The 27,966-nt window shown below is 46.0% G+C and overlaps 2 protein-coding genes across 2 annotated transcripts; one reads left to right on the plus strand and one right to left on the minus strand.

Annotated features, from left to right (window-relative positions):
- Nucleotides 1-216: 216 nt before the first annotated feature.
- Nucleotides 217-12,493, minus strand: eif3ba (eukaryotic translation initiation factor 3, subunit Ba). Its single transcript, XM_083655555.1, has 19 exons — nt 12,298-12,493; nt 10,978-11,170; nt 10,767-10,886; nt 10,624-10,681; nt 7,910-8,038; nt 6,549-6,706; nt 6,146-6,277; nt 5,961-6,027; nt 5,834-5,880; nt 5,031-5,241; nt 4,863-4,935; nt 4,660-4,782; nt 4,475-4,553; nt 4,156-4,294; nt 3,896-4,021; nt 3,584-3,661; nt 2,948-3,056; nt 2,754-2,866; nt 217-752 (listed from the first exon to the last, which is right to left on the minus strand). The coding sequence occupies exons 1-18, from the start codon at nt 12,395-12,397 to the stop codon at nt 2,766-2,768; spliced, it is 2,043 nt and encodes a 680-aa protein (XP_083511681.1). The 5' UTR covers nt 12,398-12,493; the 3' UTR covers nt 217-752; nt 2,754-2,765.
- Nucleotides 12,494-12,789: 296 nt separating this feature from the next.
- On the plus strand, nt 12,790-26,742 carry brat1 (BRCA1-associated ATM activator 1). Its single transcript, XM_083656010.1, has 13 exons — nt 12,790-12,849; nt 13,024-13,154; nt 14,595-14,743; nt 15,054-15,201; nt 16,272-16,749; nt 16,901-17,026; nt 17,213-17,304; nt 21,150-21,256; nt 21,399-21,585; nt 21,770-21,843; nt 22,658-22,742; nt 23,734-24,011; nt 24,560-26,742. The coding sequence occupies exons 1-13, from the start codon at nt 12,815-12,817 to the stop codon at nt 25,490-25,492; spliced, it is 2,823 nt and encodes a 940-aa protein (XP_083512136.1). The 5' UTR covers nt 12,790-12,814; the 3' UTR covers nt 25,493-26,742.
- The last annotated feature ends 1,224 nt before the right edge of the window (nt 26,743-27,966 follow it).

Raw genomic sequence — 27,966 nt, forward strand, 5'->3', positions numbered from 1 at the left:
ATTTCAACTAGACACAAGACTAAGGCAGTTGATAAATCTCATTTGCACAGGACAATGTATTCTATTAAAATCTATGCATAAATCTTTTTTTTTTTTTTTTACGAAAAGACAATACAATATGCCAGAGGATGGTTGCATCAGACACTATACTAGCAAATGAGCCTGAGTATTCCTTCTGTAACAAAAACACAGAGAGTAGGACATTTAGTACTGAGTTTGAATGTTTATTTAAAGTTATTCCCACAGTACATCCCCTCCCCATGTGGAGGTCTAGTCTGAAAGGAGGAGGATACAGGCCAGTGTAGCGGCACCTCAGCACACTAAGTAACAAGGCGACTTGTTTGGTCAAAACATCTCCGCCCCCCACTACTACTATGGCACTCTCTGCTCCTCCGTGATGACACGCTAGCATAGTGAGGCTAGTTCAGAAACAATGCCAGAAAGAAGTCCCAAAAAGACTGGCGTGAAATAAGAGGGCGAGTGACTCCAATTGATGAAAAGAAGAGGGCAGTATCTTTAAATATCAAGTGCCAGAAGATAAATGGGGCGGATGATTAGAGACAAAGAGAAAATAATGAAAGTATGCTCTCGTGTCCCTCGGTGCAACTGCTGATCCGCAAGGCGTGCTTTGATGATGTCACCAAGGTAGAATGTTGAGACTCGTGAGGAATCCCAAGATTCAGAGCGTGGTCGTCGTCCTCCTCCAATCAATGCGACAGTTCTTCTTCTCCTTCCACACGAACACAGACGGACTGATCAGAGGGAGAGAACAACAGGTTAAACACACATTTAAAAGATGTGTACGTACGATCTGTAGCCTGGTATCCAGCCACAATTAATCCTTCATTAGGGTCTTGATGCAACATGCAAGGCTATCCGCAATTCCGCCACTGATTCGGTGACATATTTGTCAGCCCCAAGTACTGATTGGTTGCCGTCTGTTGTTGTCTTTGACCTATCGCAGTAGCAAAGCAGGACAACTTTGACGATTCTGCTAGCCTGGTAAACCAGCCGGTCAACGTGAACTCACATTTTGTTTTGGTCTAAGAGACTGTCTGGCCTCCAGCTCTCACCCAGTGTTTGCAGTGGGTGAGATTTGGGTGTGTGACATGTACTTGCCTTGACAGACAACTCCTTCAGCCAAGTCCACTCGGGAGAACGTCAAAAACATCTTTTCCACCCAGAAACTCGTGTACTTGCTTAATTGTTGTTATTGAGCCTATTTCTGCAATAACTGCACTTTATGGCTGTTTAAGCTCTACAAACGTTGACATTACTGCTCGACGTGGAAAGCCACGGAGGCAGCAATTACCGTTTTGCCAGCGGCGTTCCTGATGGGCCGGTTACGATGTCAACTACAAGGCGGGTTGCTGATTGGCTAGAGCCATTTGTAATTTCTTAAAACACCCTCTCAGGACTGGGGGCCAAATGGTCTGGTAGAAGGAAATGAAATGTGAGTTCATATGATCCTGCACCAAAGACCTTAAATTGATAAGAACTGTAGGCTAATAGGTTGTTCCACTGCAACATCAAGGCAAGAGCGCTCTTGTCAAAAAAGCACAAGAGCTTAATCTCTTGCCATCAATACTCTTTGTCTGTTACATCCGGTACCGACACCGGCAACCGCCGTAAAACATTCACTTTTGCTGCAAGCAGCTCAACAACTGGCCAACGGATTTCAAAACTGATGGGCTTACTGGAAAGGGTGTGACTCGAATTGGTTAAGTTAGTGGACGCCCTATGAAGAGTGCTGACAACCCCATTCATATGGGGCTGGATAGCAGGCTATACAGTTTGTACATTTATTCACATTTTGACTTACTTACGTGGACATGTAAATGGGACAGTTTTTATATATACCGCTGTGATAATGAGCCATGCAAGTCAACGTGTGAGAATCTATATTGCTCTTAGGCCAGCTGATTGTAAGAGTGTACACAGGCACCTACCCATTTGACAGAATATGATTTTTCAATCCATCATCCTCACTACTTAAAAAGGTACAATGATGCACCAACACTGAACACCAAAAATGAACAGCCGATTCAGGTTCCTGGTAGAGCCATAACAGAGGCTTTCTGAATCTTCCCTGATATTCGTTATACCAAAAGGTGCAGATTATGTGAAGTTGTCAATGAATGCACATTATTATATGTTTCTGTGCAAGTAGACTGAACAAGAATACATTGTATTTGCCAAATACAATGGGTGCACAAGGAATGGTTACATTGTTACGTGGTACTGACACATTCCAAAGAGGTGACACAATGTCAGGTTGAAACATTAGGTGCAGAACAAAACATAATGGGACCTCAGGGTCATGTAGGACAGTGCACTAAACATTCATATATTTAAGGCAGTGGTTCTCAAACCTTTTTTGCGTCAAGGACCCGAAACGGACACAAATGAGACCATGGAGCCCCATTTGAAGATTTGTCACCCATCTGATCAGATTTGTGTGATCTGATCAGATAGTGAATGCAGCAGGCTGCAAAGTGGTCTGACAGAAAAAGCCATTCTACGGGATTGGTACAAACTGTGTCCCACATTTGAAAGCATTTAAGTAGCTATGCAAATCTTAGATGTTTACTAAGATCATTCATTCTATGATCGATTCAAACCCCAAATACAATTTGAGATAGGTGTAAACTACTTTGAGAACCACTGACTTAAGGGACAATTGTTCCAGCGAATCCCAGTGTGTGTTGGGACATTCAACTGTGGCTGTGTGTGTGTGTGTGTGTGTGTGTTACCTGCGTATGGGACTACAGATCTCCGAGGGGAATGATTTCTTCGTTGATAAAAAACTCAATGGTCTCCTCCTCCCAGTCCTCCACATTACTGTCCAGCTCATCAGTGTCCACTCCTGGAAGAGAAACACATGTCAGTGATGTTCTTACTTGAAGCCAGTTTGGAGTGAAGGGTCAGGGGGTGTGAGAGGTCATACCTCCTCTGAGTTCCAGGCGGAGGCTCTTCTGTTCCAGGAGGGTCTGCACCGCTGCCTCCCTGTAGCTATGGTAGTCGTCCAACATGGACCTGCGCTTGTCCACCAGCTCCTACTCACACACACACACACACACACACACACATGCTGCATTTAGTGCATCTTGTGTGTTCACCTCTTGTTGAAATATCTAAAAGCAAGCTGAAATCATTAACCAAGGAAACCCAGTCATCATGGATACCATTTTGTTCTGCTACAGTGCTAACCAGGAGGCTCCCCCAAGGACAGTTTATTGTTCTCATATCTTACAACATGTTCCTAGCTAAGTTGTTTGGCCTAGAGTCAGTCAGCTAGCAAACATATCAGGGACAGACAACATGTCAATAAACATACATTCACCAGAGGTAATGCTTTTCTGAATGCTTACAAACAGGGCTGACGTTCTCATAACAGAACCATTCCCAACCCACCTCCACTAAATTCAAGTAAGATAGACCACTAAAGTCAAGAAAGATAGACCACTAAAGTCAAGTAAGATAGACCACTACAATCAAGTAAGGTAGACCACTAAAGTCAAGTAAGATAGACCTGATTGGCCTGGAACAGTCAGGGCTGTAAAAGAAAGGGAGCGGCTCTAACCTTGGAAGCCTTGGACTGGCTCAGACGATCCTTCTGCTCAAAGATCTTGGAGTATTTCTTGAGATCCTTTTTGATCGTCTGCAAGAGACAGAGCAAGATTTACAAAGAAGGTCACACAGCCACAGATACCCAAGCTAATCTGTTATCAACTCACATCACTGATACAGCATCAAATCACTGATACAGCATCAAATCGGTGTCACATAAATAAACATTATGCTGTAGCTGTGAGCCTCAGATCAGAGCTGCGAGCAGGAGCTGTCAGAAAAGTGAGTTGTTTGTTCCAACACGCGTATCTAATTAAAATAGCACCTTGGTCGAATCTAGGCTGAGCAGGGTAGGAGGCCGGGGCCTCCAGAGCAGTTGACAGAAACGGTCCTTGTTGTTCTTCTGAAGAAGACGGCCCTGGAACGTCCACAGCCAGTAGGCATTGTCCACCTAGTACGCACACAAGGTGGGGAGAGGAAAGGGTCAAGATCAATGTCGTTTTCCACAAAACGAGCGTTTGAATGAGTCGAGCATGGCTGTACTCGGGAGTGGGTCGTCAGGGGGAAAACGTAGCCGTGTTGTACCTTGTGGCTCCACCAGGAGACGGAGGTGACCACGTAGCGACCGGTCGGGTCCCACTCCACATCTGAGGCCATGTAGTGCTCTGCTATGTTCATCATGGTGCAGTCTGACGTGTCCACAAAGGCAAGGGCCCCATTCATACTTTCAAAGCCACACACACAAGAGAGAGGGTTACACACATGGAGGCACACCTCAAGAAAAGACCTTAACTCACACCAGTGCAAACATATAGCATAGTGAGCCTCAGAGTTGGAATCAGGTGTGTCGGTTTCTCTTTATGTCTGTCACACACACACACACACACACACGTGTATAACTGACCTCCTGAGTCCAGCCAGGACCATAAACTGTCCCTGGGGGCTCCAGAAGATACTGTTGGCCTGCTGTTTGTCAAACGTCTCTGTAAAACACACAGCCTCACAGTCAGTGTTAAGTTTAACAGGCGTGTTATCCTGATGAAACACTGTCTTGACGAGTCTGCAAGTGTGTCTGTGCAGCGTACTCACTTATGAGCTCAATCTTGCCGTTGTTTTTGACGTGATAGAAGGAGGAGTTGATTCTGGGAGACTCTCCGTGGAGAACGGCAAACTTACTGCCGTTGGGCTCCCATGCAAACGCTATGATGCTTTCTGGAATGACAAAAACAGTAGATTAGGTTTGATCGGGGGTCGGGGTGTTTGAGTGTGCGAGCACATGCATATGTACATACCCTTCATCTCGACCACATCAACAGGAACCTGTTTCTCTCTCATTCGGAAGATTTCAAAGTTGGTCACCACTCCCTGACAGACAGACAGACAGACAGACAGACACACAATTTAGTATTGATGTTCAATAGCCAAGTCTCCCTTGTTTCTCCCTTTCTCTCCCTCTATACCGGTGTTCCCTTTGGAGTCCTGTCCACTTTGACACAGAGGTAGTCTCCATTCCTCTGCCAGTGCAGTTTGCAGTCGACAACGTTGAAGAGGTTGCGGACCCTGATCTCCTGACGGGAAGGCATCTGCATCAGAGTCACTCTGGCTGGGATGTCTTTGTCCTCAGGCACCCAGAACGCTATGACGTTGTCACCGGGAGACCATGAGAAGTCCCTGCATACACATGCACACAAAAGCTAAATCTCCATATAGAATGTGATCTCACCACTTAAAGCATATGGCCAACAGAATACAATACAAATCTTTAGAGTTGGTATTATTAATGGGTAATATTCAGAGTCCAATATATATATTGTTTGTCCACCGGCCAGCCAAATGAATGTTCAAACTTTACCAGCCACTCAATATATTACCATTGTTCTTTGGCTGATGAGTGAAGCAAATCTACCAGCCATTTGGCTTGTAGATGGTGCTAATTTTGAACCCTGGTAATATTATTTATTTATTTATTTTCATGAACCAACCCCCCCCCCCCCCAATTTGTACTTTGCCAATTTTTCCCTTGCTGCCCCGGTCGCTGCTCCACCCTCTGCCGATCTGGGGAGACCCATAGATTAGCACCATGCTTCCTACATAGCACGTGATCACTCTATTCCCACCAGTTCCCTTCCGCCCCGAACAGGCGCTCCGACTGACCAGAGGAGTCTGTCGTGCCTGTAAGGACGCCCGACCAAGCAGGGGGTAACACGGAGGCGCGAACCCGGACGCCTCATATTATTGGTAATATCATAAAGGGTAGACTTACTTGATACCACTAATCTTGAGACTCTTCTTGTCAAGCAAGCCCATAGACTAGAGGAGAAGAACCATGGTTTTAGTCTCAGTTGTGCACAACACATAAATACAAGTAATCTTTTAATAAGATGACTTACTGGAGCCTCATAGATGCTCAGAGTGTCTGGGGTCATCCTGGCAAAGAACTTCCCATCATGGCTCCATCTGAGAACAAATATTTACCATTACAACACATCCATACACCACAGAAGCAACAAACCTCAAAGCAAAATTGTATGCATAAGATAACCGATTTGAAGATACAAAAAAGGGGTGTACTGACTTGAAGATGGGCCAGTGTGCAGAGCTCTCGCAGTGGAAGCCTCTCTTCTTCTGTCCGGTCAGAATGTCCCAGATGATGATGGCCTGGGGGTCCTCCTTGGTATCCATCAGTGGACTGAAGGTCACAACATACCTGGAAACAAACAACCATGCATGAAGCTTCTAGGTTAGGTTAGTTAACCGTTTGACGAATGGAACCATTTAAAAATGGAGTATATTAGATACTTTTTCAGTCATCCAGGTAATGGGATCCTTTATTGCCATTAGCCTATATTGACAATATAAGAGAGTACAAGAATACAAAATGCACTGAATTCCCTGAATGGACGACTGCACATTATTGTGTAGCTACTAGCCCACCGAGTGTCCACTAGTACAGCGAATGAGCCATGTGGCTTGCTTACCTCTCGCACGGTGAGAAGTCGATGAGGGACACGCCCTGGTGGCTGAACCTCTGGATCTGTTTGAACTTCTCGCCGCCCCACAATGCAATGCCACGCTGGTGGAAGGTGGCCAGGTAGGTCCCTTTAGGAGACCAGCGCACGTATGTCTCGGTCCAGCGCTGCAGAAACACACAGTCACACACAATCAGTCTGACAGCCAACTACATCGAATAACAACCATCCCTCTCACCCCAACAGCTCTGCATTTATCGTGCAGACTAGGGTTGTCAAAAGTATAGATACTTATTTAAGTATCGATAATAAAAATGTGAAACTCATACAATACTCCAGTGGTTCCCAACCATGGGGTCGCCTGGAATTCAAATGGGGTCACCTGAAATTTCTTTACTTTTTTTAATACCACACCAGTTTAATGTCAGAATTCGGATAAAATAAAAATAATCTAATTCTGAAGAAAAGTCAGAATACTTCTGAAATTAATGTCAGAATTCTGTTATGTCAGAATTTTGAGAAAAAAGTCAGAATTCACAGATTAAAGTCAGCATACTGATACATGTGACATAATGGATGATGTCACTGATGCCATTACCGATATGTACCGAAATTTGAATGTCTGGGCCTGGGGTCCATAGTTTTTTTGTGATGTCAAATTGGGGTCACAAGCCCAAAAAAGTTGGAAACCCCTGCAATACTCATTTTGCAAGAGTATCGATATACAAGCAGTGCATTCTCCTTATGAAAAGTCAAACATTATTTCTCGGCCTCCAATAGCCACACACACAGCCTGCACCGCTGCCCACAGCCCCTCCTCTCACTAGTAGCCGAGGCCGTATGGAGTGAACACTGAGGGAGACCAAATCTGCCGGCGGGTCGGGTCGCTTTCCATAATTTGGTGCAAAAAATAAAGACATGACATGAAAAGATGCGAATAGTTTCAACTGTCATTTTGTTATTACTTATTACAAGTTAAATTCCTGAGAAGGCCTATTTCACCACTTAAACCTAGGTCACCTACTGTAGTAGAAAAATGCAATTATTTTTTAAATTGGAGCCCTTTGACCAGAGAAAACGGCTATAGTTTTCCCCATGTCACTCTTGAGGGGGAATCATACTACAACACCCAGAATGTATTGCGTACATCACTGACTGGAAACATGCTGGAAACGTGACAGCACCAAGACAAAGTTGGCTAGATTAAATCATATAATAAAAGATTCAATGTTTACCGTGCCCCGTAGTATCGAAAATGGTATCGCATGTCGATATTTTCCTGGGTATCGGATCAAATTGAGAAATTCTAGTATCGTGCCATCTGCCAACCCTATCGACGCTGACCACAACTGGCTGAATCAAGTACTCACCGCTCTCTCCTCGACTGTGATTGGCTCCTTGGCATCATTGGAGTAAATGGCAGTCCTTTCTCCTGATTCGTAAATCACACTGTACTGGTCACGGCAGTCTGGATCCTCAATCCAATGGCGCATATTACCCTAGACAGATAGACGGACAGAGAGTTAGCGAAGCCTGGAGTGGAATATTTTCTGATCTATTGATGTGTAAAGGTGAATATTGTTAAGCAGGGATTATTTAGCTGATCAAAATTTATTTTTCAGCGGTGAGCCACTTCTCTAAGTGAGTGTGACAATCCGTTTTCACCTAGAACTAGCGAACCGAAAGGTGAGTACAATATTTAGCCTAGGCCCCTCCCCCGCCTCTACAAGGAAGCACAGTGGAGACAGAAAGCACCCGTAAAACTGGTGAAACACACACACACACGCACGCATTGCACACACACAAGCACACAGTGCCAGAGAGATGGGAGAGGTGGCAAAGTATAGAGTACGACCTGCGCAAACCTGCACCGCTTACTTCAACACCTGGGTGTGATTCTTTTTGCTGAGGTCTAGCCTAATTGGTGAAAGGATTACAGTAAAGCTGTATGAGGCCATTTACACCTGGCATTAACATGCGTTTTCTGCCATCAGATTGCAATCCGATTGTATTTTATCACTTGAAAGTACAGGTGTAAACACCCCCAAAACGCATTGAAGAAGGATTGCAATCTGATCGGCCAAACCACCTCCGGAGGTGGTCAGGGACGCATTATGACAACATTTAACACAAGTGTAAATGCAATGCGTCCTCTCAAAACGCATTCAGCAACTACCATACGGAAATACACCGCACCGGTGTGTGCCCTCATCTCGCCGCTGTGTCAAATGCGCACACACACAGGCAGCCCATGTCACCATGGACCGGCTAAAAATTCTCTTTCTCCCCCCCCCCCGCTCCGCTTTTGCACAACACTCTCTTTCTGCTAGGTAGCGTTGCTTCAAAGTTTTGCTGCGGAGGTTTTGCCACGGCTTATCGAACCCTTTCTCCCTCATTTTCCTTTCATTTTCCGCTCCTTTTCCAAAGGAGAAGTGTTGATATAAAAGAGAAATTATGCTCTCAATTGTATACCATTGTAATTTAGGATGTTACCTGAACGCAACACAGGTGGTTACAGCCAATGACATGCACGGAAAACGTATGTATGTGTGTGTGTCTCGGACCCAGTGTCTCCCAGCTCCATGGGAGAAGAACCTACAGAGAAAACTGCTATATCGACACGTCTGAAAAACTACCTCATGAGAGCGCAAAAGCTTTTTGCAATATTTGGGAGGTTTTTCGAAATTTACGTGTTTGCATTACCCGATTTTTATTGCGATATTTAGTAATGGAAACACGGCTTACAGACAGGCCAAGGACAAGAACAAGAAAAGTGGCAGGGGCAGAGCAACGTGTCCTTTTTATAAAGAAATAGATGCAGTGCTGCGTGATCGGCCATCGTTTTGTCCAGGTGAAGGGGACGTTCACTGTGCATTTGAGCTTAACACATTCAGTGCCAAGGACGTCTGTGGACGTCCTAAAAAAAAGTAACGAGGAGTGCCAAGGACGTCTGTGGACGTCCTAAAATCATAATTCATATTATTCCATAATTCTGCTGTTTAAGGTCGTACCTAGCCAGTGAGCATGAATCCCTTCAAGGGATCACACGGCGCCACCTTAAACATCGTCACAGGAGCTGCTCCACCCACCTCAGATCCTTTACTTTGTACAGGAGACAGCGGAGAAAGTGGAAACCGATGCATGCTTTCTGCCAGAGCCGTATATATTGCTCTGTCTACAGCGGACAGTGGGCTCGGCTGCATCCGCGCTCACAACTGAGCTCTTATGCTTCTATCTATCTCCACACGATTTCCTAGAAAGCCAGCATCCGAAGCCGAACGGCCAAGCCTTTTCGTTCAGTCGCGTTTGCCAGCGCGCATCATTTCCTTCTTGATGGGCGCTGGGATCTGTCCGGGGCAAAAACGAGAAAACAAACTCTGTGCGTGTGGGAGGAGCCCGCAGCTCAGAGGTGGAGAGGGGAGAGGGGGGAGGGGGGGGGGAGAGGGGTGTGTGGCACACAGGCTTCACAGAAACCACACCACACGCCACCACATCAGAAAACACCAGCCAGAGTCAGTGAATGTGCTCGAAATTAGAGTGCAAAAGGTATTCATAAAAGGGCCTATATCTTGGAAAGTAAAAAAAAACGACAGAAAACCCTTGAAAGTGCACTTTTTTGAGAGGCTGTAATTTCATAATGGAACTGTCTAGAAACAAAATTTCTTCTTTGGAAGAAGCAGGAGTGTTCAATGTTTCATTAAAGTCCAGCCCCGTTAATATAGCCATAATAGAAAAAATTCTATAGCTGTTTTCAACTGAATGGAAGTGAATCTGGCACAGGCTCCAGACAATTTTACTGAAGCGCTGTGGCACTGAATGTGTTAACAATAACCTCTATTTCCCTGTGCATGTATGCAAACATGCATGCACACGTTCAGGGGGCGCGCGCGTGATGACGTTCGAGCTGGAGAGCAATCGGATTGCAATCTGTTCACCCAAAACGCATGTTAGTGCCAGGTGTAAATGGAATCAGGCTGAAGTGATAAAATACAATCGGATTGCAATCTGATGGCAGAAAACGCATGTTAATGCCAGGTGTAAATGGCCTCTATTTTACTGCAGTGCCCATGCTCTAAACACTTACAAAGTCCTTGAAAGGCTGCTTCTCTGGAGTTTCCCACTCATCACTGATGTTCATGTACCTGGAGGAAACAAACACACCACATCAGATATGTCTGACACATTTGTTGTCAAACTCATCACGTTCCTTAGACATCCTGGACTTACTTGTCAAAGTCAGTGAAGACGTTGACCCTGAACGTGTGTTGTTTGTCCAGTTTGTACCCATCAGCGTTCTTTACAGCCTCCAGAGCCTGGGTGGGAGCAGCATACTCCAGGAAGATGTATCTGAGAAAATAGGATGGTTATTTACCTAAAATGCAACATGGACGCACACCTACACAACAGACGAGGGACCAAAACAGCGTCACGGTCTTACCCTTTGGTCGAGCCATCAGCCTCAGGGTAGAACTCATTGGTGATCTTGCCAAACTTAGAGAAAATCTTGTGTATGACGTTCTTGAGCTTCTCCAGACGCTCTGGGCCGACCTGGGGCACATTGTCCACCACCACCACTGAGTCGATACCGTCCGCCTCCAGGGGCTTCTCCCTCAGGAGGTCACCCAGAAGCTCTGAAGAGAAGAGGGCAGCAGAGGTCACCTGTCTGATGTGTGTGTTTTAGCCCAAGGGTTCGGTGCTCTCGTGCCCCAAACACCCTCAAATCAAAATGTATCATTACTGACAGCATTTCACAAGGGGTTACCGGGTTCACAGCCAGGAGGATTTTTGTTGATTGTACTGAAGAATGCCTTGTAACTTATTTAAAACAGAAATAATGTTTCATGTTTGTTAATTTGAGTATATATTTTAACTAAAACTGTCGGCTGTGTTTTTTATGTGTTTTTTATATGTGCATTGCTTTGCTGCTTGTTTTTTCGATTATTTTTTTGTAAAGCACCTTGAATTGCCTTTGTGTATGAAAGGTGCTATATAAATAAAATTTGACTTGACTTGACTTGACTTGATACATATGAGATTATACAAAATTACTCAACCAACTATACTGCTGATGAAAATAAGACATCCATATCCCTTATATTTCTGAGCCAACATTAAAAGAGTGATATAAGGGAGAAATCAAACTATTGTCCTTTTCCAGGGGAACCCCTGGAGTTCCTTGGACCCCTCTTTGAAAACCAGTCAGTTCCTTATGGTAACATTTTTACTGGCACCTTTAATTAGGTGCCCGTTTTTATCTGACAAGTGCAGAACTAAGAGGCGTTGCAGAACAGATTCCCCACAACCCTGGGATAAAGATAGCAGCTGCTTCATGCAAACTGTAGACCGCTGGGTTGCAGTCTGCCCCATCCAGCTATCTTCTAGCTTTTGCTAACGTAACGACTAACGTCAGTCAGCTCACTGTTGCGCCATTTGCAAAAAGAAGGGAGAAAAGGCAAAAAGAAAGCCACAGGCTGGGAGCCGCACAGTGAATGCATCTGTAGTCTGGGTGGGTGAGGCTTTGCTAGGAGATAAATGGATTGTGTTAGTTATATTCTCTTGGGGATAAACCCAAGTAAAATGATTAAGGTCCTCGCAACATTAGCAATCATTAAGAGAACATTAACTGACTAACACTAAATGTCTTGCAGTTATTCAGATTCCATCTGACAAGCTGGTTAGCATCTTGCTAGCAGTTAGCACCACGGCTAGCTAGCAGCAGGCCGGAGCTCGAGCCGGCGTCTTTCCTGCTTGCGCTCACCCTCATCGTCGACGTCATCGTCGTAGTCCTCCGGGTCGCTGAAGGAGGGCTCATCTTCTTCATACTCTGGGTCGTCCCCCATGTCCACCGTATCTTGCATTTAACACGATTTAGAAGCGAATTTCTCGCCGCAAAGGAGCTAAAGTCCCAGAATAGAGGAGGCTGGCGGTTAGCGGCCGGTGCAGCACCATGTGCGATTACGTGAAAATGGACGGAGGTGACGCTCACAGAAATGCAAAACCGGAATTTGCGCGCATCGCCCGCCGCGATCAGGCATGCGTTGTAAAACATGGCGACCGGCTGCACGAGGGGTCAGTGCATTTAGGGCAGTCTATCCACACGCTGTCAGATCAGAGAACGGTTGCAGTTACCGTCATCTTTACCACCTTCACTTGTCCACGGCAAGGAGGAAGCCACGCACACACCGGCGCGTCCGAAGCTACTTCCCGCGAGACGGACAGCTTTTACAGTGAAAGAATACATGTTGTCTACGGTATATTTGATCTCATCTGATGTGATGCCACAGAACCGAGCTCTTGAATTTCTAGCTATGTGAGTCACCATCATTCGTCTTTCTTCAAACTAACACAATAAATATGGGTAATGTTACTAACTGTTATTTATTGTAGTTAGTAACAGTTGACTTAACTGTTTGCTAGCATTGCAATCAGTGTAACGTTACATTGTGAAGGCCTTTACTGTAACATGCCCGCACCTATCTATCAGCACCATGGACAGGGAGTGTGCGGCGCTGCTGCCCCGAGTGTGTGAGGTCCTGGCGGGCTCGGGGAAGTCTCTGCCCGATGACACCAGCTTGGAGAAACTGCTGGACTGGTTCACTGGACTCACCAAGGAGGGTTAGTAGTAGTAACTTTACTGGACCTAATCGTTTGGTCATTAAAATGTCTTTATTTCTTTCTAGTGTGGTGACACTGGGATCAAGATATGGGAATTACTTCGCCTCAGAATTCGACTATTCGTTTCACTCACATCATAGTCTCAGACTTTTACCCCGCTAGCCGGGCGCTTCTCGCTCATACTGAGCAGCGCCCTGGCGAACGTCAACGCATTTCCCATCAAACAATTGTGCCGCTCTCACGTCTAGGTATAAAAGCCAACCCTTAGCTGAGCCAAAAACGTGAAGTGAAGACGCTATCCGATGCGCAACATCCTCTTCTTTTAATGACATATAGTTGACTCTTCCAAATTGTTGCATAAAATCCACTTTTCTGTCTATGAAAAACCGAAAATCATTCATCTGGAGCAACCCGGAACAACGACTCACTGTTTACTCACTAATGCCCCCCACACTTCCGAAATGGTATTGCACCTACTAGTGTCCTCTAGTAAGAGAGTGGCGTCAGCGGAGGACCAAAATGCAAGAATTATTAGCCAATGAACAGCCAGGAATGGGTCTCGCGCTACTTTTGCATGCTAAAATAAAGCCGATAATGTACAATTTGATTCATTTCAAGGGATGAAAAACCCTTTCAAAGTACAACACTGTCTATTTTGATGCAACTCGACAGTGCTGCTTTTTTTACTCAAGAGTTCCACTTTCTACTTCCTGGAAAAAAACTGGTCCATTGGAGTGAATGGAGATGTCGGAACTCTTCTATTATACGGCTCTGGCACCTACCTACATTTTCGGTTTTACCCCACCCTGACCACGCCCCCAGCCACGCTGAGCCAGTTAACCCAGCATCTATGACGAGACATCGCCTCAACCTATCGGCCGTGTCTGCGGGTGGAAAGCCGGTGGGGTATGTGTCCTGGTCACTCCACTAGTGCCTCCTCTAGTCCGTCGGTGCACCTGTTTGGGGGGGAGGGGAACTAGGGGGAATAGCGTGATCTTCCCACTCGCTATGTCCTGCCGGTGAAACTCCACGCTGTCAGGTGAAAAGAAGCAGCTGGCGACTGCACATGTATCGGAGGAAGCATGTGCTAGTCTACGGCTCTCCCCAGATCGGCAGAGGGGGTGGATCATCAACCAGGAAAGCAGAGGGAATTGGCCAAGTACAATTGGGGGAAAAAGGGGGGGGGGGGGGGGTTATGCCCAGTCTTTTCTGCATGGTATTTCCAAAGACATGCAAGTGTATTGGAACCTCGTAATTGCAAATTGTCCATCTGGCTGGCCAAAGTATGCTAGTCTTCAGCTGCCTGCATCCTCTAAAAGCATATCAAGCGGGTAGAGCTACTGTATATAGATGGCTATTTATGAAATGTATGCTGATTAGGTCTGACATATTAAATCTCTACCACAGTGTCATATCTTTTGAACTTTTCTCCTGGTCAAGGAGGATCTCTGCTGGAGGCATGTCCCTGTCTGCTTGAATTCATATCCACTGTGATTTCCAACATGGCGTCAGACCCAGGTGTCCTCTCATTCACCCTCAAACTCACTGGATTAATGGCTGCTACTGAGGATGGCTTTAAAGTGCTGCAGGTAGAACTCATAACAACTCAACCCATTATGTCACTAAATCAACTTGTCGCTGACAATAGACCCTTTTCACGGGGGCCATTTTGTGTCGAAAAGCAGAATAAACACAGGTGCAAGCAACACACTAATGAGGGTTTCCAAATTCCAATCGTGGAAGTTTTAAACCCTCATTAGTGTTTTGCTTGCACGTGTGTTTACCCTGCCTTTTCGACACAAAATGGCCCCCGTGAGAAGGGTCTATTCTACAAACTAAGCCACACTGACTGTGATTCCACACTGAGCACAGCCTAACTTTGGTGTTGTCTCCCTGTAGGAGCGCTTTATCCTGGGCCGGGTCTATGACATTCAACACTGGCAGGAAGCAGGGCTGTGGGAGGATCCCTGCATACGGATTGGCTGGATCCAGGGCTTAAAGAGCATGCTGCAGCACCCAAAAGCTCTCCACTTCCTGGTTGAAGCAGGTGCCCCTCTTGTATCTCACTACCATAGAGAGCCCCAGGAACGAGTCCGGAAAACATCGATGCTAACACTTCCTGGTTCTTCACTGTTTTCGGCTATGGGATTTTTGAATGGGTTTTTGGTGCGATGCTTCTAATAAGGTCTCTGGGCAACGCAAGCTTAATCAAACGCGAACCAGTGTTCAGTAGGATAATCTTCACACATGACATGAGGACCACTTTTATGAGTTTTTAAGCTTTTACGCGGCGTTAAAATGGCGGCTAGCTAGCAAACGGCTAAATGAGACTACACTGTTGAGTCCACAGGGATATTATACGTCAATAACGTCATCACTTCAAAGGACGAACACGGAAATTCTCAGAGCAAGGTTTTTCCATCCAGGCTAACCGCGATGTGTGGGGAATGCGTGTGTGGCATTAAACAAGCGCACCTTAAGCAGTAGGAGGAAGAGCAGAAGTCGGTTGTGTTGTGAAAATGTTAAGAGAAATAACTAAGAAACTATACATTGATTATTTCCTGTTTTCAACCCAATGTGAGTAACATTAGAAGTCTTCAACTGTGAATTCAACTCGCTTGTTTCCATGAAGTCACTCCATTACATCATCACACAGGCTGCTGATTGTGTTTCTATCTCTTCTTAACGTAATGTTAGAAAACAGCCCAGCCCCCCTGAATCTAACATTATCTGTCAGTAATTATATCAGTTTTCTGCCAGCTAGTTGAATTCAACACACATTGTGGGTCAGGATCTGTAATGTTAACGGTATTTGTTTTGCACCTTTCAATATTGGTAGTAGTTAGTGATAGCCTAACTGGAAACAGTTAGAGAGCCTAACACGAGCGAGATAGATAGCTCAATGCGGAAGTACTAGCAGAAAGAAACGTCATCAAATAGATTAGGTTAGAAAAACTAGAAAACTATTGACAAATATAATATAATAAAGAAGACGGCGACAACAGTCACATTGAGGCATAAAGACAATAGTAACTTTTAATAGTTCATACTCGGTATTATTCCACATGTCTGTAATTGTGACACATCTTGACACATGGTTGTCTCCTCACTCCCCAGATCTCACTAAGGCCCTCCTACATCTCCAGACAGACGCAAGTCTATTTATTGCTTCAGCCGTCAATCAAGTGCTTGCCCACATCCTGGGCTTTTTTCAGTCTGTCTGGTCTGAAGGATGTAACGGCAGGGAGAAGAAAGAGAAGAATGAAGTGAAGACACGTGTCTGCATCGAAGCACCCATTGCGATGGAGACAGACATAGAACATCTGGCCATTACCACGGAAACCAGCCCCGAGTACATTGCAGTCGCCACAGAAATCGCAGAGTACCTTAAGGTGTCACTGGTCCCCAAGGACAATGCACAACTCCATCAGAGCCTCCAGAGCCTCAGGCTACTGGGCCTGCTCCTTTCCCAGGCTGGACCTCCTCTTCGGGACACGCTGCTCAGGACGGTCACAGGCTCTCTGGAGGCCCTGGTGACAGCAGGCTACAGTCAGCTCACACTGCCCCTAATGGACGTCCTTCTGGCTGCATATAGGTAGAGACAGACTGTCTCGTACGAACTGTACTGTAACATAACTGCTGCTGCTGAGTATGCATATGCATGATGGAAAAGAAAAGCTGGAGAATTGCATTGTGAAAATGAAAAGTGTGTCGAGTCTTAAAAGTGTCTCCATGTCCCTCTTCAGCAGCTCCGGTACTGATGAGCACGTCTCAGACCAGAGAGTGAGCCGCCTTCTGTCATCCATGTTGGAAACCAACAAACCCTCTGACCTCATTCCCGCAGCAGCAGCCATTCTCCGCAGAGGCCACCTGTAAGCATCCGCTGACAGCAGGACTATCAACTGTTCTAGACCCATTCACAGAGCATGGCTTCACCCTCACTGTCCTTTTAGAAGATAGATGCACTGCGTACATCAACACTATTTCAGCAAACTATTCATTTACTCCTTTCTATCATCTAATCTGTGTTGTGTTGTTATTTGTGTCTCTGTGTCTAGTGACATTGTCCATACAGCCAAGGCTGTAGGAATACTACTGCTAGTCCTTGACAGTATCACTGGTCAGACTCTACTGAGCACACAAACTGCAGGTAACACACACACACACACACACACACAAACTGCAGGTAACACACACACACATACACAAACTGCAGGTAACACACACACACACATACACACACATACACAAACTGCAGGTAACACACACACATACACAAACTGCAGGTAACACACACACACATACACAAAGTGCAGGTAACACACACACATACAGTACACAAAGTGCAGGTAACACACACACACACACATACACAAACTGCAGGTAACACATGCACACATACACAAAGTGCAAGTTAAAATTTCCCGTGGTCGCATTGGTGTGAGTGCAGCACCTTTTGCACCATGCGCGCTCTCTCGTCTCCCGCTTGCTCTGTCACTCCCCCTCTCCTCTCTCTGTCTCTCACTTGCTCTGTCACTCCCCCTCTCCTCTCTCTCTCACTTGCTCTGTCACTCCCCCTCTCCTCTCTTTCTGTCTCTCACTTGATCTATCACTCCCCCTCTCCTCTCTCTCTGTCTCTCACTTGCTCTGTCACTCCCCCTCTCTCTCTCTCTCACTTGCTCTGTCACTCCCCCTCTCCTCTCTCTCTGTCTCTCACTTGATCTATCACTCCCCCTCTCCTCTCTTTCTCACTTGCTCTGTCACTCCCCCTCTCCTCTCTCTCTGTCTCTCACTTGATCTGTCACTCCCCCTCTCCTCTCTCTCTTACTTGCTCTGTCACTCCCCCTCTCCTCTCTCTCTGTCTCTCACTTGATCTATCACTCCCCCTCTCCTCTCTCTCTCTGTCTCTCGCTTGCTCTGTCACTCCCCCTCTCCTCTCTCTCTCTGTCTCTCACTTGCTCTGTCACTCCCCTTCTCTTCTCTCTCTCTGTCTCTCACTTGCTCTGTCACTCCCCCTCTCCTCTCTCTCTCTGTCTCTCGCTTGCTCTGTCACTCCCCCTCTCCTCTCTCTCTCTGTCTCTCGCTTGCTCTGTCACTCCCCCTCTCCTCTCTCTCTCTAGGCTCTTTCATACACAGATCGCGCAAAAATAGCCGTTTAGGAGTCCCGTAAAGGCAGCCGCCTCGCCACAGAAATTGCTTTCACACGAGCCAAGCAGCACGGCCACATTACCGTGCTGCTCTGTACTTTCAGGTGAAATCCCCCGCTCCCGCATTGAAAGGCGAGCAGAGGGATTTCCAGCCCCTCCTAGCCCAAATTAATATTTTCATAGGTTAGTGTAGCCTAGGCTACTGTATGATGAACGAATTCAATTCAACAACAGACTTTCCTCCTTCTCCTAGTCCGCTGAGGAGATCTGTATCGGCATTTTCATTTGCCGATATCATAACTTAATAAAAAAATGCGCTAATTTGCGGCTGCTGCACCTGGAAGAATCCTCTCCTACAGTAGTTCTGTGTCTGGAGTAGGGGTGTCACAATATATCGTCCCACGAAATTTCGCGATAGTAAAACGTCACGATATGTATCGTTGAGATGAAATCTCATATCGTGAAAAAAAAAAAAAAAAAAATTTTTTTTTTTTTTTCTTTCAAAAGTAGACAAAGAAACGTACTTGTTTGTTGAAGTTCAATGTGTGGAAAGTAGTTCAGTTGAACAAGTCTCTGAAGAGACACATGATAAGTTATACAGGAGAGAAACCATTCAATTGAGTTTCTGGCAAAACTGTTTACTTGACAGGAAAAACTGAAGATGCATAAAAAATAGACTAAGAAAAGTCTTGTTGTTTGAGTTTGAAGAAAAACTGAAGATGCATAATGAGAATTTATACTGCTGAGAAACCTTTTAGTTCAAAGTAAATCTAAGTGACGGTGTAACTCATTCTATTTCAAGATAAGCCTTATCTCCAATCTCATGTTTTTTCTAGTTGTTATTGTAATAACAATTTCCCACAACAGCATGTTTTGTATTTGTGCATTTCAAATAAAATACTACTTTTCCAGTCATATATTGTCATTATTCAAGTTTAAAAAAATATTGTTAAAATCGTATCGTATCGTTATCGTGAACCCAGTATCGTGATACGTATCGTATCGTGAACTGAGTGTATCGTGACACCCCTAGTCTGGAGCAATGTCCCGCCCACAGCGCTATCTGATTGGTTACACATCAAGCAATAGCCTATCAGAGGGCTCAGAGATGAAATCTTGACACCTCACCTCAGTGCTCTCTGTTCAGCGCAGCCTGCACTAGACAGGGGGACAGTGCGAGGCTGCCTGAAGCGAGAGCAGCGGACTAGTTGGCTGTTGTGACTGTAACAGTCACACTGTTAAGGTAAAGCAGCAGATATTGCCATGCCAAAGTTGTAATAAAGTTAATATACATAATAATTACCTACGCTGACATTGCAAAAACACCACGATCTTATGAGCGATTCGTATGAAGCGCTGCCTCGCACAGTGCAAAGTGTGGTGTGTGGAGATAGGTCTGTCTATCAGTCTACTTTTTTTACTTTCACTCGTCACTTGCTTGATACATGAGGTGATTTCCCCTGTAATTTTTTTATGAATGAGCTGACCATTCGCACCTTTTCCGGCTCGCTGCGACGACCTTTCAAGTGGAGGCGGGTTGTCCGCCAATACGGCGATGTGACAACCTTTGGTGCCGGGACAAAAGGCGTACAAGAATTACCCACCAACGCGCGTTCATGCCTTTCACATCGGAGCCGCGAATCCTAATTTCCGTGCATTTTTCGGCTTTCATAGCCGGTGTGAAAGAGCCTTCTGTCTCTCGCTTGCTCTGTCACTCCCCCTCTCCTCTCTCTCTCTGTCTCTTACTTGATCTATCACTCCCCCTCTCCTCTCTCTCTCACTTGCTATATCACTCCCCCTCTCTCTGTCTCTGTCTCTCACTTGCTCTGTCACTCCCCCTCTCCTCTCTCTCTCTGTATCTCGCTTGCTCTGTCACTCCCCCTCTCATCTCTCTCTCTGTCTCTCACTTGCTCTGTCACTCCCCTTCTCTCTCTCTCTGTCTCTCACTTGCTCTGTCACTCCCCTTCTCTCCTCTTCTCTCTCTCTCTCACTTGCTCTGTCACTCCTCCTCTTCTCTCTCTCTCTCACTTGCTCTGTCACTCCCCCTCCCCTCTTCTCTCTCTCTCTCTCTCACTTGCTCTGTCACTCCCCCTCTACTCTCTCTCTCTGTCTCTCACTTGCTCTGTCACTCCCCCTCTCCTCTCTCTTGCTTGCTCTGTCACCCCCCCCCCCCTCTCTGTCTCTCTCTCACACACACACACACACACACACTCACTTGCTCCAAATCCACAATATTGTTTTCAACCGCATAATGGCAGAGGAGGAAGTCTGTGCTGCCAAACAAACACATTGTTTCTGAGCACAATCAGCACACATCATTCAGTCAGGCACCGTAAAGCCGTGACTGACCAGCCATGCAAAAGATATCTTCTATAGTGTCGTATGCTACTCAGTAGCCTAGCAGCACTGTGGCTGGCCTTTTTACATGGAGGGATACACTCAGTTGACGTCCTCTCTGCACCTGTGTGACCCTCCATGCAAAAGAAAAAAGGCTGAAAGACTTGTTTTTTTGCAAGTCACACAAGCAGAGGAGGGCAGTGGAGTAAATGTGAAAGGCTGTAATGTACAGATGTGAACAGTACTAGATATAGTACAAAAAAACAAGTAACATTTTAAAAAGCGCAAACAAATCATGTCGTGCTGGTGCGACCAGCTGAGAAAGTTGGTAGCAGCAGTGCTACCAGCGGAAAAGTTAGTCTGGAACCCTGCATACAAACAAAAAGTTCATTTGTGTGTGTTAATGTGCTTGTTTCATTTTTGTGCGTTAATGTGCTCGTTTCATTTTTGTGCGTTAATGTGCTTGTGTGGTGTTTAGTATCTTTATGACTGACTGTATTTTCTGTTCCAGCAGCAGAAGAACAGCGGATTTCGATTGTAGAACAGCTGCAGAGTAAATGCTCCTGTATCTCCATGATCTGTGTCTCTCTGACCAACACACAGCAGATCACACTCATGGTGAGACAGCAGAGACAATAGAGAATAGTGGAGAGGATACAGACTATACAGTATATCTCTTATGTACACTAACATTACTGTGTGTGTGTGTGTGTGTGTGCGTGTGTGTGTGTGCGCGCGCGCGTGTGTGTGTCTCTCTCAGCCTCCTGACTTCCTCCCCTGTCCTCCAATTGTAATCGTCACTGCAGTTCTGTCACTGCTAAGGATCTGCAGTGGTCACGCCCCCTCGCCATCAGTAGGCTCTAATAAGGCATGCACGAATGTCATTGGCTGTGGCAAGGTTCAGAAATGTGCTCTAGAGGCTCTGACAGCTCTCAGCGCCAGCCCAGGTAAAGCTGTGTGTGTGTGTGCGTGTGCGCGTGTGTGTGTATATGTGTGTGTGTGTGTGTGCGTGTGTCTGTGTGTGTGAGAGAGAGAGAGAGAGAGAGAGAGAGAGAGCGCGTGTGTAAACTGTACCAGGATGAAACATGTAATACATACATACTTCCAAATACACACTTCTGTGTGTTTCAGGAGCAAAGAAGAAGATGAGTGAGGTGTTCACTGTTCTGATCCAGTATCTGCACAGTCCTGACTCTGACCCTATTGTAAGTTGAGACGTGTGTCTGTCTGTATTCTTGTGTTTTATTTTGTCGTTGTTTTGCTGTATTTCGTCACTGACATTCTGCCAATGATTGGTTGATTGATTGATTGATTGATTTACGTGTCATGCACTAGGTAGCCTGGGTAAACCCAGCCCCCAGTGACCTGCTCTCAGGCTCACCCTGCTTACAGTCACAAGCTAGTGACTGGGAACTGAGAGAGCAGGTCACGTGGGGGCTGGGTTTACCTAGGCTATGCACTAGGTGCCCAACCCCCGTGGGTTTATAAGACACAACAATAAAACAGAACAATAAACAACACAACAATTTAATATACAAGTCGTAAGACAGCAATGGGCCGGCCCGCAATATAAAAAGCAATACATCAATTTCTAAATAGAAGGTTCTGTCTTTGCTCCCATGCTTGACCGATACAATTTGCAATGAGGAGGATTCCCTTGCTGAAACATAGCTCAAGTGTCCCATAGTCATCCAGCCAATCCAGTGATAGTACTTGGTGATTGTTTCATTTTAATACACCTGAAGGACAGTTACACAGCGATGTACACATTGGCTTTAGGTTACCGGACGCTCTCTCTAACCACCAAACTAACTGTCCCCTCATTGACTATTCCTTATTAAAAGTCACACTGTTAGACTAACATTGAGTGATTACAGTAGAGTTTGAGTCTTTCTAATCATTCTGGAAGGATTAACAAACTTACAACAACAACAAAAACACTCAATGATCATTTTTCTAATGAGCAGTATCTCACGTTATCATTGTGTCATTGAAAGGGGCTGTGTCTGTGTGTTTCAGGTTCTACATAAGTGCTACCAGGCCTTAGTGAAGTGGATGGCTGTGTGTACAGATCCCTCCTCTACGAGAGAGCAGCTCAAACAAGGTAGTGTTCACCAGCAGCCTCCTCCTTACAGCTGGTAAACACTCTCCTGTATGATTCATCCAGCTACAGACTATCTATCCTATACGTCACTGACGCCCCCCCTCTCTCATCTCAAGAGGAGCGTCATCATATCATGGAGCCATACGCCTAGACCCTGCATTGTTTCTGGCTATAGAGTGCAAAACCCTTCCAGGTTCGGCATGGGACCCAAGGGATTTCATTCCCCATTCATTGTTCCATAGACTTTTTTGTAAAATCCTTATAGAAATAGATTACTTGGACAAACCAAGCGATTCAGCTATTCAGGATCAGGAGAGACCATTTCTTTTTGCTTTGTTTTGGTCCCAGTGAAATGTTCTATAGGGTAAAACAATTTTTTTATCCACCTTTATTTTGAATGCCCCGCTGTAAAATGATTATGGGTGTGCAAGGTCCGGTCTAGAACGCGACTGATTGTTACAGCTGGTTAACGTACTCGGCCGAGGGGTCTGCCTGCGGCGCTCGCTCGTACTCAGCGCATTTCCTCATCAAACTCTGTGAAAAAAAGTTGCTTCTCACAAAGGATTAACACTCGTTTGACGACTTATTTGAGGGAATGTAATAATGTTATGTATCACATCCGCTAACCTGTTGCTCTTTGAGCAACTCTGGATATTTATCGGCGAGATGTTTGGCCAAGCTGGACGTGATTGGCTCCCCTCGCCTGCAGCTTGTTTGAAACATGGTTTACAGACGCAGCAGCAGACAGGCTCTGTGTCAGCAACGTAACGGGGGGAGGAGGGGGCTGGGAGGATGACACCGGAAGAAGCTCCCATTTTTGACGGAAGGCATCATGGCAGCTAGAAATAAGGTGGATAAGGATTTTATGAAAGATCTATGGAAAAATGAATAGGGAATGAAATAATTTAGGTCCCACGCCGAAGCCGAAAGACGCCGTGACTTTGGCACTCTGTATGCTGTGTTAACATATGTGTTTGTGTGTGTTCATCAGATCTACTCGAGGTGGTGAAGAAGCGTGTGTGTGACGTGCGCTGGGAGGTTAGAGACTCAACTGTGGAGTTTCTGGGCCAGCTGGCGGGTGGTGTGTGTATCTTTCCAAAATCGACCCAGCAATTGAACGTGTGTGAGGCTCTCCTGGACTGCAGTGCCGCTCTCCTCACAGAGGCGCTGTCTGATGCAGAGAGTTATGTGAGAGCTAGCGCCATCTCTGCACTGGCACAGACACTGGCACCCAGCTGGCAGCAGGGGGCAGCAGTCACACAGGAGCAGGTAGGCAGCCGGGCATCTGGACAGAATCATTCCATTTATTATTAGTACTGTACTACTGCAGTGCCTGTTCCCCTCCCTCCCCTTGCCCCATTCACACACATCATGCTCTTCCACTCCCCCGCTTATGTGGATGTCCGAAATTTGGTACCGCACTCTGTCGGGTTCCCAGAAATCTGGGCACCCAGAGTCTTATCAGTCTGACGATGACTCTGGGACAGACGGCCAATATTCCGGAGTTTCCGTTTTCCGTACTCCGTTTCTGTGTGAATCAGTGGGATCATTTTGACAACAAAATAGCATAATGATGAGTATTATAACAAAAAAAGATTACGTTCTGGAACATTTCAATTCACCTTTGTTCCTGGTTATGTTTCTATTCCACCAAAGGTTTTGTTCTTTATCAGTTTTTGTTTTGGTTCCCCAAACCGGTTCCTTCACCCGATTGAACAAAATGACAAACAATAGTTGTGAAAACGGGACTGTTATCGACACTGCTAAGTGCTAATGTCTGTGTGTCTGTGTGTCAACCCCCCCCCCCCCTCCCCAAGACTGACATAGTGAGCAGGCTGTTGGACGTTCTCTCTACGGACTCAGAGGGCTTCGCCAGGAGAGCCGTCCTCAAGTACTTCATCTCCTGGTTCTCTTCCTGTCCGTCCCCCTCCTCTCCCTCCCTCCTGATGGGGTCCGTGCGTTCCGTCCTCGCGCACGGCAGCGACGATCTGGACTGGGAGGTCAAGGTTCACACGCTGGAGCTGGCTGAGCTGCTGCTAGTCAAAAGGCTTACGGGTCACCACCGGTCAAGTTTGACGCACCCGCCGCACCCCTCCGCCGCAGGCTCTGACCAGGCCTACGCGCCACAACACACACACTCCGACACGCAGACTCTTGGACAGACGCACACAGACCACAGAGAGGCAGACTTGGCCGGCGCGCTGCGTGGCCTGGTAGAGCAGGGGGTCGTCTCGGCGTTGCTGAGCGGTCTGGTTGACTGTGATCGACCGGTGGCCCTGAAGGCCTGTCGCCTGCTGATCACGCTCAGAGAGACAATCTGCCCCCTGCGGCCAGGGGCTCTGGACACCACGGCTGCTGCCGGGGTGTCGTGCGACCTGCCGGGGTGGGGCTGGGGGCGGGAGATAAGAAGGAACCTGGAGGGTAAATGCGAGTGGGCCAGTAGGCGGCAGAGGATGCAGGGTTTTGATAGGCCAGGCGACGCTGATTCTGCGGTAAGCGATACGGTGAGACAGGAGAGTGTGAGCGAGGGAGAGCACGGTGTGTGTGAGGGAGAGCACGGTGTGTGTGTCGGTGTGTGTGAGGCCTTGAGGTGTCTGCGTTTAGACGAGAGGCTGGCCGTCCTGACGCAAAGCAGTGACCATGTCCACAACTCTCCCCTCTCTCTGTTACAGGACATCCTGACTGCCAGTCACACACACACTCATTCAGATGCACAGCTGGGGCAAGAGGTCATAGTTGACTGCTACTGACACACACACACACACACACACACACTGCTTTTTGAAGTCTCTAGACTGTTTCTCATGGAATTGACTGTACATTGACATGCAGTGACTAATGGTTTCTGTCCTACTAAACCAGTGGGGCCCAACCAGTCGATCGCGGTCTACTGGTCGACCGCGGACTCACCCCAGGTCGATCGCGTCAAAAATCGATTATAAAAAAAATAAAATAATAATAATCAAATAAAATATAATGGAAGTACATGCAGTTGTTTATTTTAATTATGGATCATAATACAATGCAATTCCAAATGCACTTTTATTTTAAAAGTAGCCACACAGTGAGAAAAAAGAAAGTGAGAAAAAAGAAATCATGTATTGGGGAAAAAAAGTGATGCATCGATTTAAGATGCCTCGAGATACATCGATAATCGTAATCGAATTGAATCATAGCCCTCTGAATCGTAATCGAATCGAATCGTGAGGCCAGTGAATATTCACAGCCCTAATGTCAAGTGGTTGTGGGACAACGAGAAAGTGTTGTGAGGTTAGTTACTGCAGGCTGGAAACGATGTGTGTGCGTTTGCGATGTTGAAACTGGACTGGTAGATCTCGGGAGGCTGGCTACTTGAAAAGTAGATCTTCGGTCAAAAAAGGTTGGGCACCCCTGTACTAAACTATTCAATTGGACAGCACATGTAGAGGCTCCATGTAGAAGAGTTTGTTATTAGGGGTTAACTCTGCAAGGTTCACTCAGGGCGCACGGCCAAAGTGTCGTTTGACTATATGTTGATTTGATATTTTAGTTATTATTTGAGCCAAAGAGGATTATGGGTGATTTTAAGGTTTCCTACATGTATGTCATTCCTATAGTGTAGGACAGTCAGGTCAACATTTGGGAACATGAGAGGCTATATGGAACTTGATGACACAGTCTTTGTTTTCTTTTTTTTTTTTTTTCTTCTTTCCATCTAATTTTCTATGCATAAACAGAAAATGCCAGCTCTGTCTTTTACAGATTGTAGTTGATTTTGGACACATAAGTCTAACAATTGTGCACTAGCGCCTCCTCTGGTCGGCCGGGGCACCTGTTCGGGGCTAGACTCAGTTCTCAGTCTCTATCCGCGGTGCTGTTGGCGCCGCTCACCAAACGTCTGGGAGCCGAGACTAGTTCGGGGCGGAAGGGAACTGGTGGGAATAGCGTGATCCTTCCACGTGCTACGTCCTGCCGGTGAAGCTCCCCACTGTCAGGTGAAAAAGAAGCGGCTGGCAACTGCGCATGTGTCAGAGGAAGCATGGTGCTAGTCTACGGCTCTCCCCATATCGGCAGAGGGGGTGGAGCAGGAGGAATTTGGCCAAGTACAATTGTGGAGAAAACGGGGGGAAATCAGTTTTTAAAAAAAGTCTAGCAATTGTTGTAAAATAAAGATTTAATATGTTTCTGAAATCAGTGTTATTTTTTTGCTTTGAAGGAGCAGTGGGTACTGAGCCATGGGACCCTCTCCACCCGCGTGATTTCTAACCCCACATAGGATAAGCAATAACCACGCCCTGTGGCGCCGGGATTGGCCAGGAGCAACACTGGAGGGCACGCAGCCCAGCGATTTCATGAACCAACTGAATAGCTCTTGAGAACGGACAGCGATTTCGAGAGCGGACATTGAAATGAATTATGGTCACCTACCTTCCTTAGCATAGTAATAATAATAATAAGCATAATAATTGTAATCTACACAATGTAGGCTACACAATCTACAAAAACATGCAATAATATAAACGGTGTTGTGTTCACGTTTATAGCTCATATAATATAATGTATCATATCGTTAATTTCAAGCTCAATTCTTACCCAGAGAAAAGGTACAGCACTGAAAATGTAACAAGCAATAGTTTTTTAAACATCTTTATTTTAAAAGATGAAAAACCCCAGGTGCTTTAGTCCCAAGCTTCAATGCTCCTGGCCAATCCCGGCGCCACAGGGCGTGGTTATTGCTTATCCTATGTGGGGTTAGAAATCACGCTCTCCACCCCCTTCTCCTGTATGTGCATAGTTTAACTGTGATAGATTTTGGACTATGGTAACCAGAGACAACATCTAGTATAGTCATTCAGTTGCTCTTGATATTTAACCTCATACTGTAACTGCATCACACTTACAAAGTTATCAGAAATGTCAAATGTTGTGGAAACTGGCTCTGGAGGATCCCAGTTTACCTCCATGTTTGTAGCTGCTGAAGATAGGATGGCTTTGATCAAATACAAAGTAGTTTAGGCCTATCAATTTCCTTTGCTGCTGTCTTATCAGTCAATTCACCCCCCCCCCTTTTGTTTTCACAATCAGCTGTTAATTTAAGGGTTAAATAGAGAGCAACTGTGAATCAACTGGAATAGATGTTAGTTGGCTTGACTGACTTCGGTGTCATTCATGTTCAGGTCATTCAGCTCTAGTTATTTTCCTTCTCCCATCTCTCTATTCTAGTACCTTGTGTTTTCACACGGAT

This window comes from Poromitra crassiceps, assembly GCF_964638095.1.
Source record: "Poromitra crassiceps genome assembly, chromosome: 19".
Classification (NCBI taxonomy): domain Eukaryota; kingdom Metazoa; phylum Chordata; class Actinopteri; order Beryciformes; family Melamphaidae; genus Poromitra; species Poromitra crassiceps.

Coding starts and splice junctions, on each gene's coding strand:
- eif3ba (XM_083655555.1), bottom strand. CDS start 12,397: ATGCAAGATACGGTGGACATGGGGGACGACCCAGAGTATGAAGAAGAT. Junction 4,022..4,155: donor TCTCCTGGTGGAGCCACAAG/GTACAACACGGC, acceptor TGTGCGTACTAG/GTGGACAATGCCTACTGGCT. Junction 3,057..3,583: donor GCCAGTCCAAGGCTTCCAAG/GTTAGAGCCGCT, acceptor GTGTGTGAGTAG/GAGCTGGTGGACAAGCGCAG.
- brat1 (XM_083656010.1), top strand. CDS start 12,815: ATGCCACAGAACCGAGCTCTTGAATTTCTAGCTAT. Junction 13,155..14,594: donor CACTGGACTCACCAAGGAGG/GTTAGTAGTAGT, acceptor CTCCTGGTCAAG/GAGGATCTCTGCTGGAGGCA. Junction 21,586..21,769: donor AGCTCTCAGCGCCAGCCCAG/GTAAAGCTGTGT, acceptor TGTGTGTTTCAG/GAGCAAAGAAGAAGATGAGT.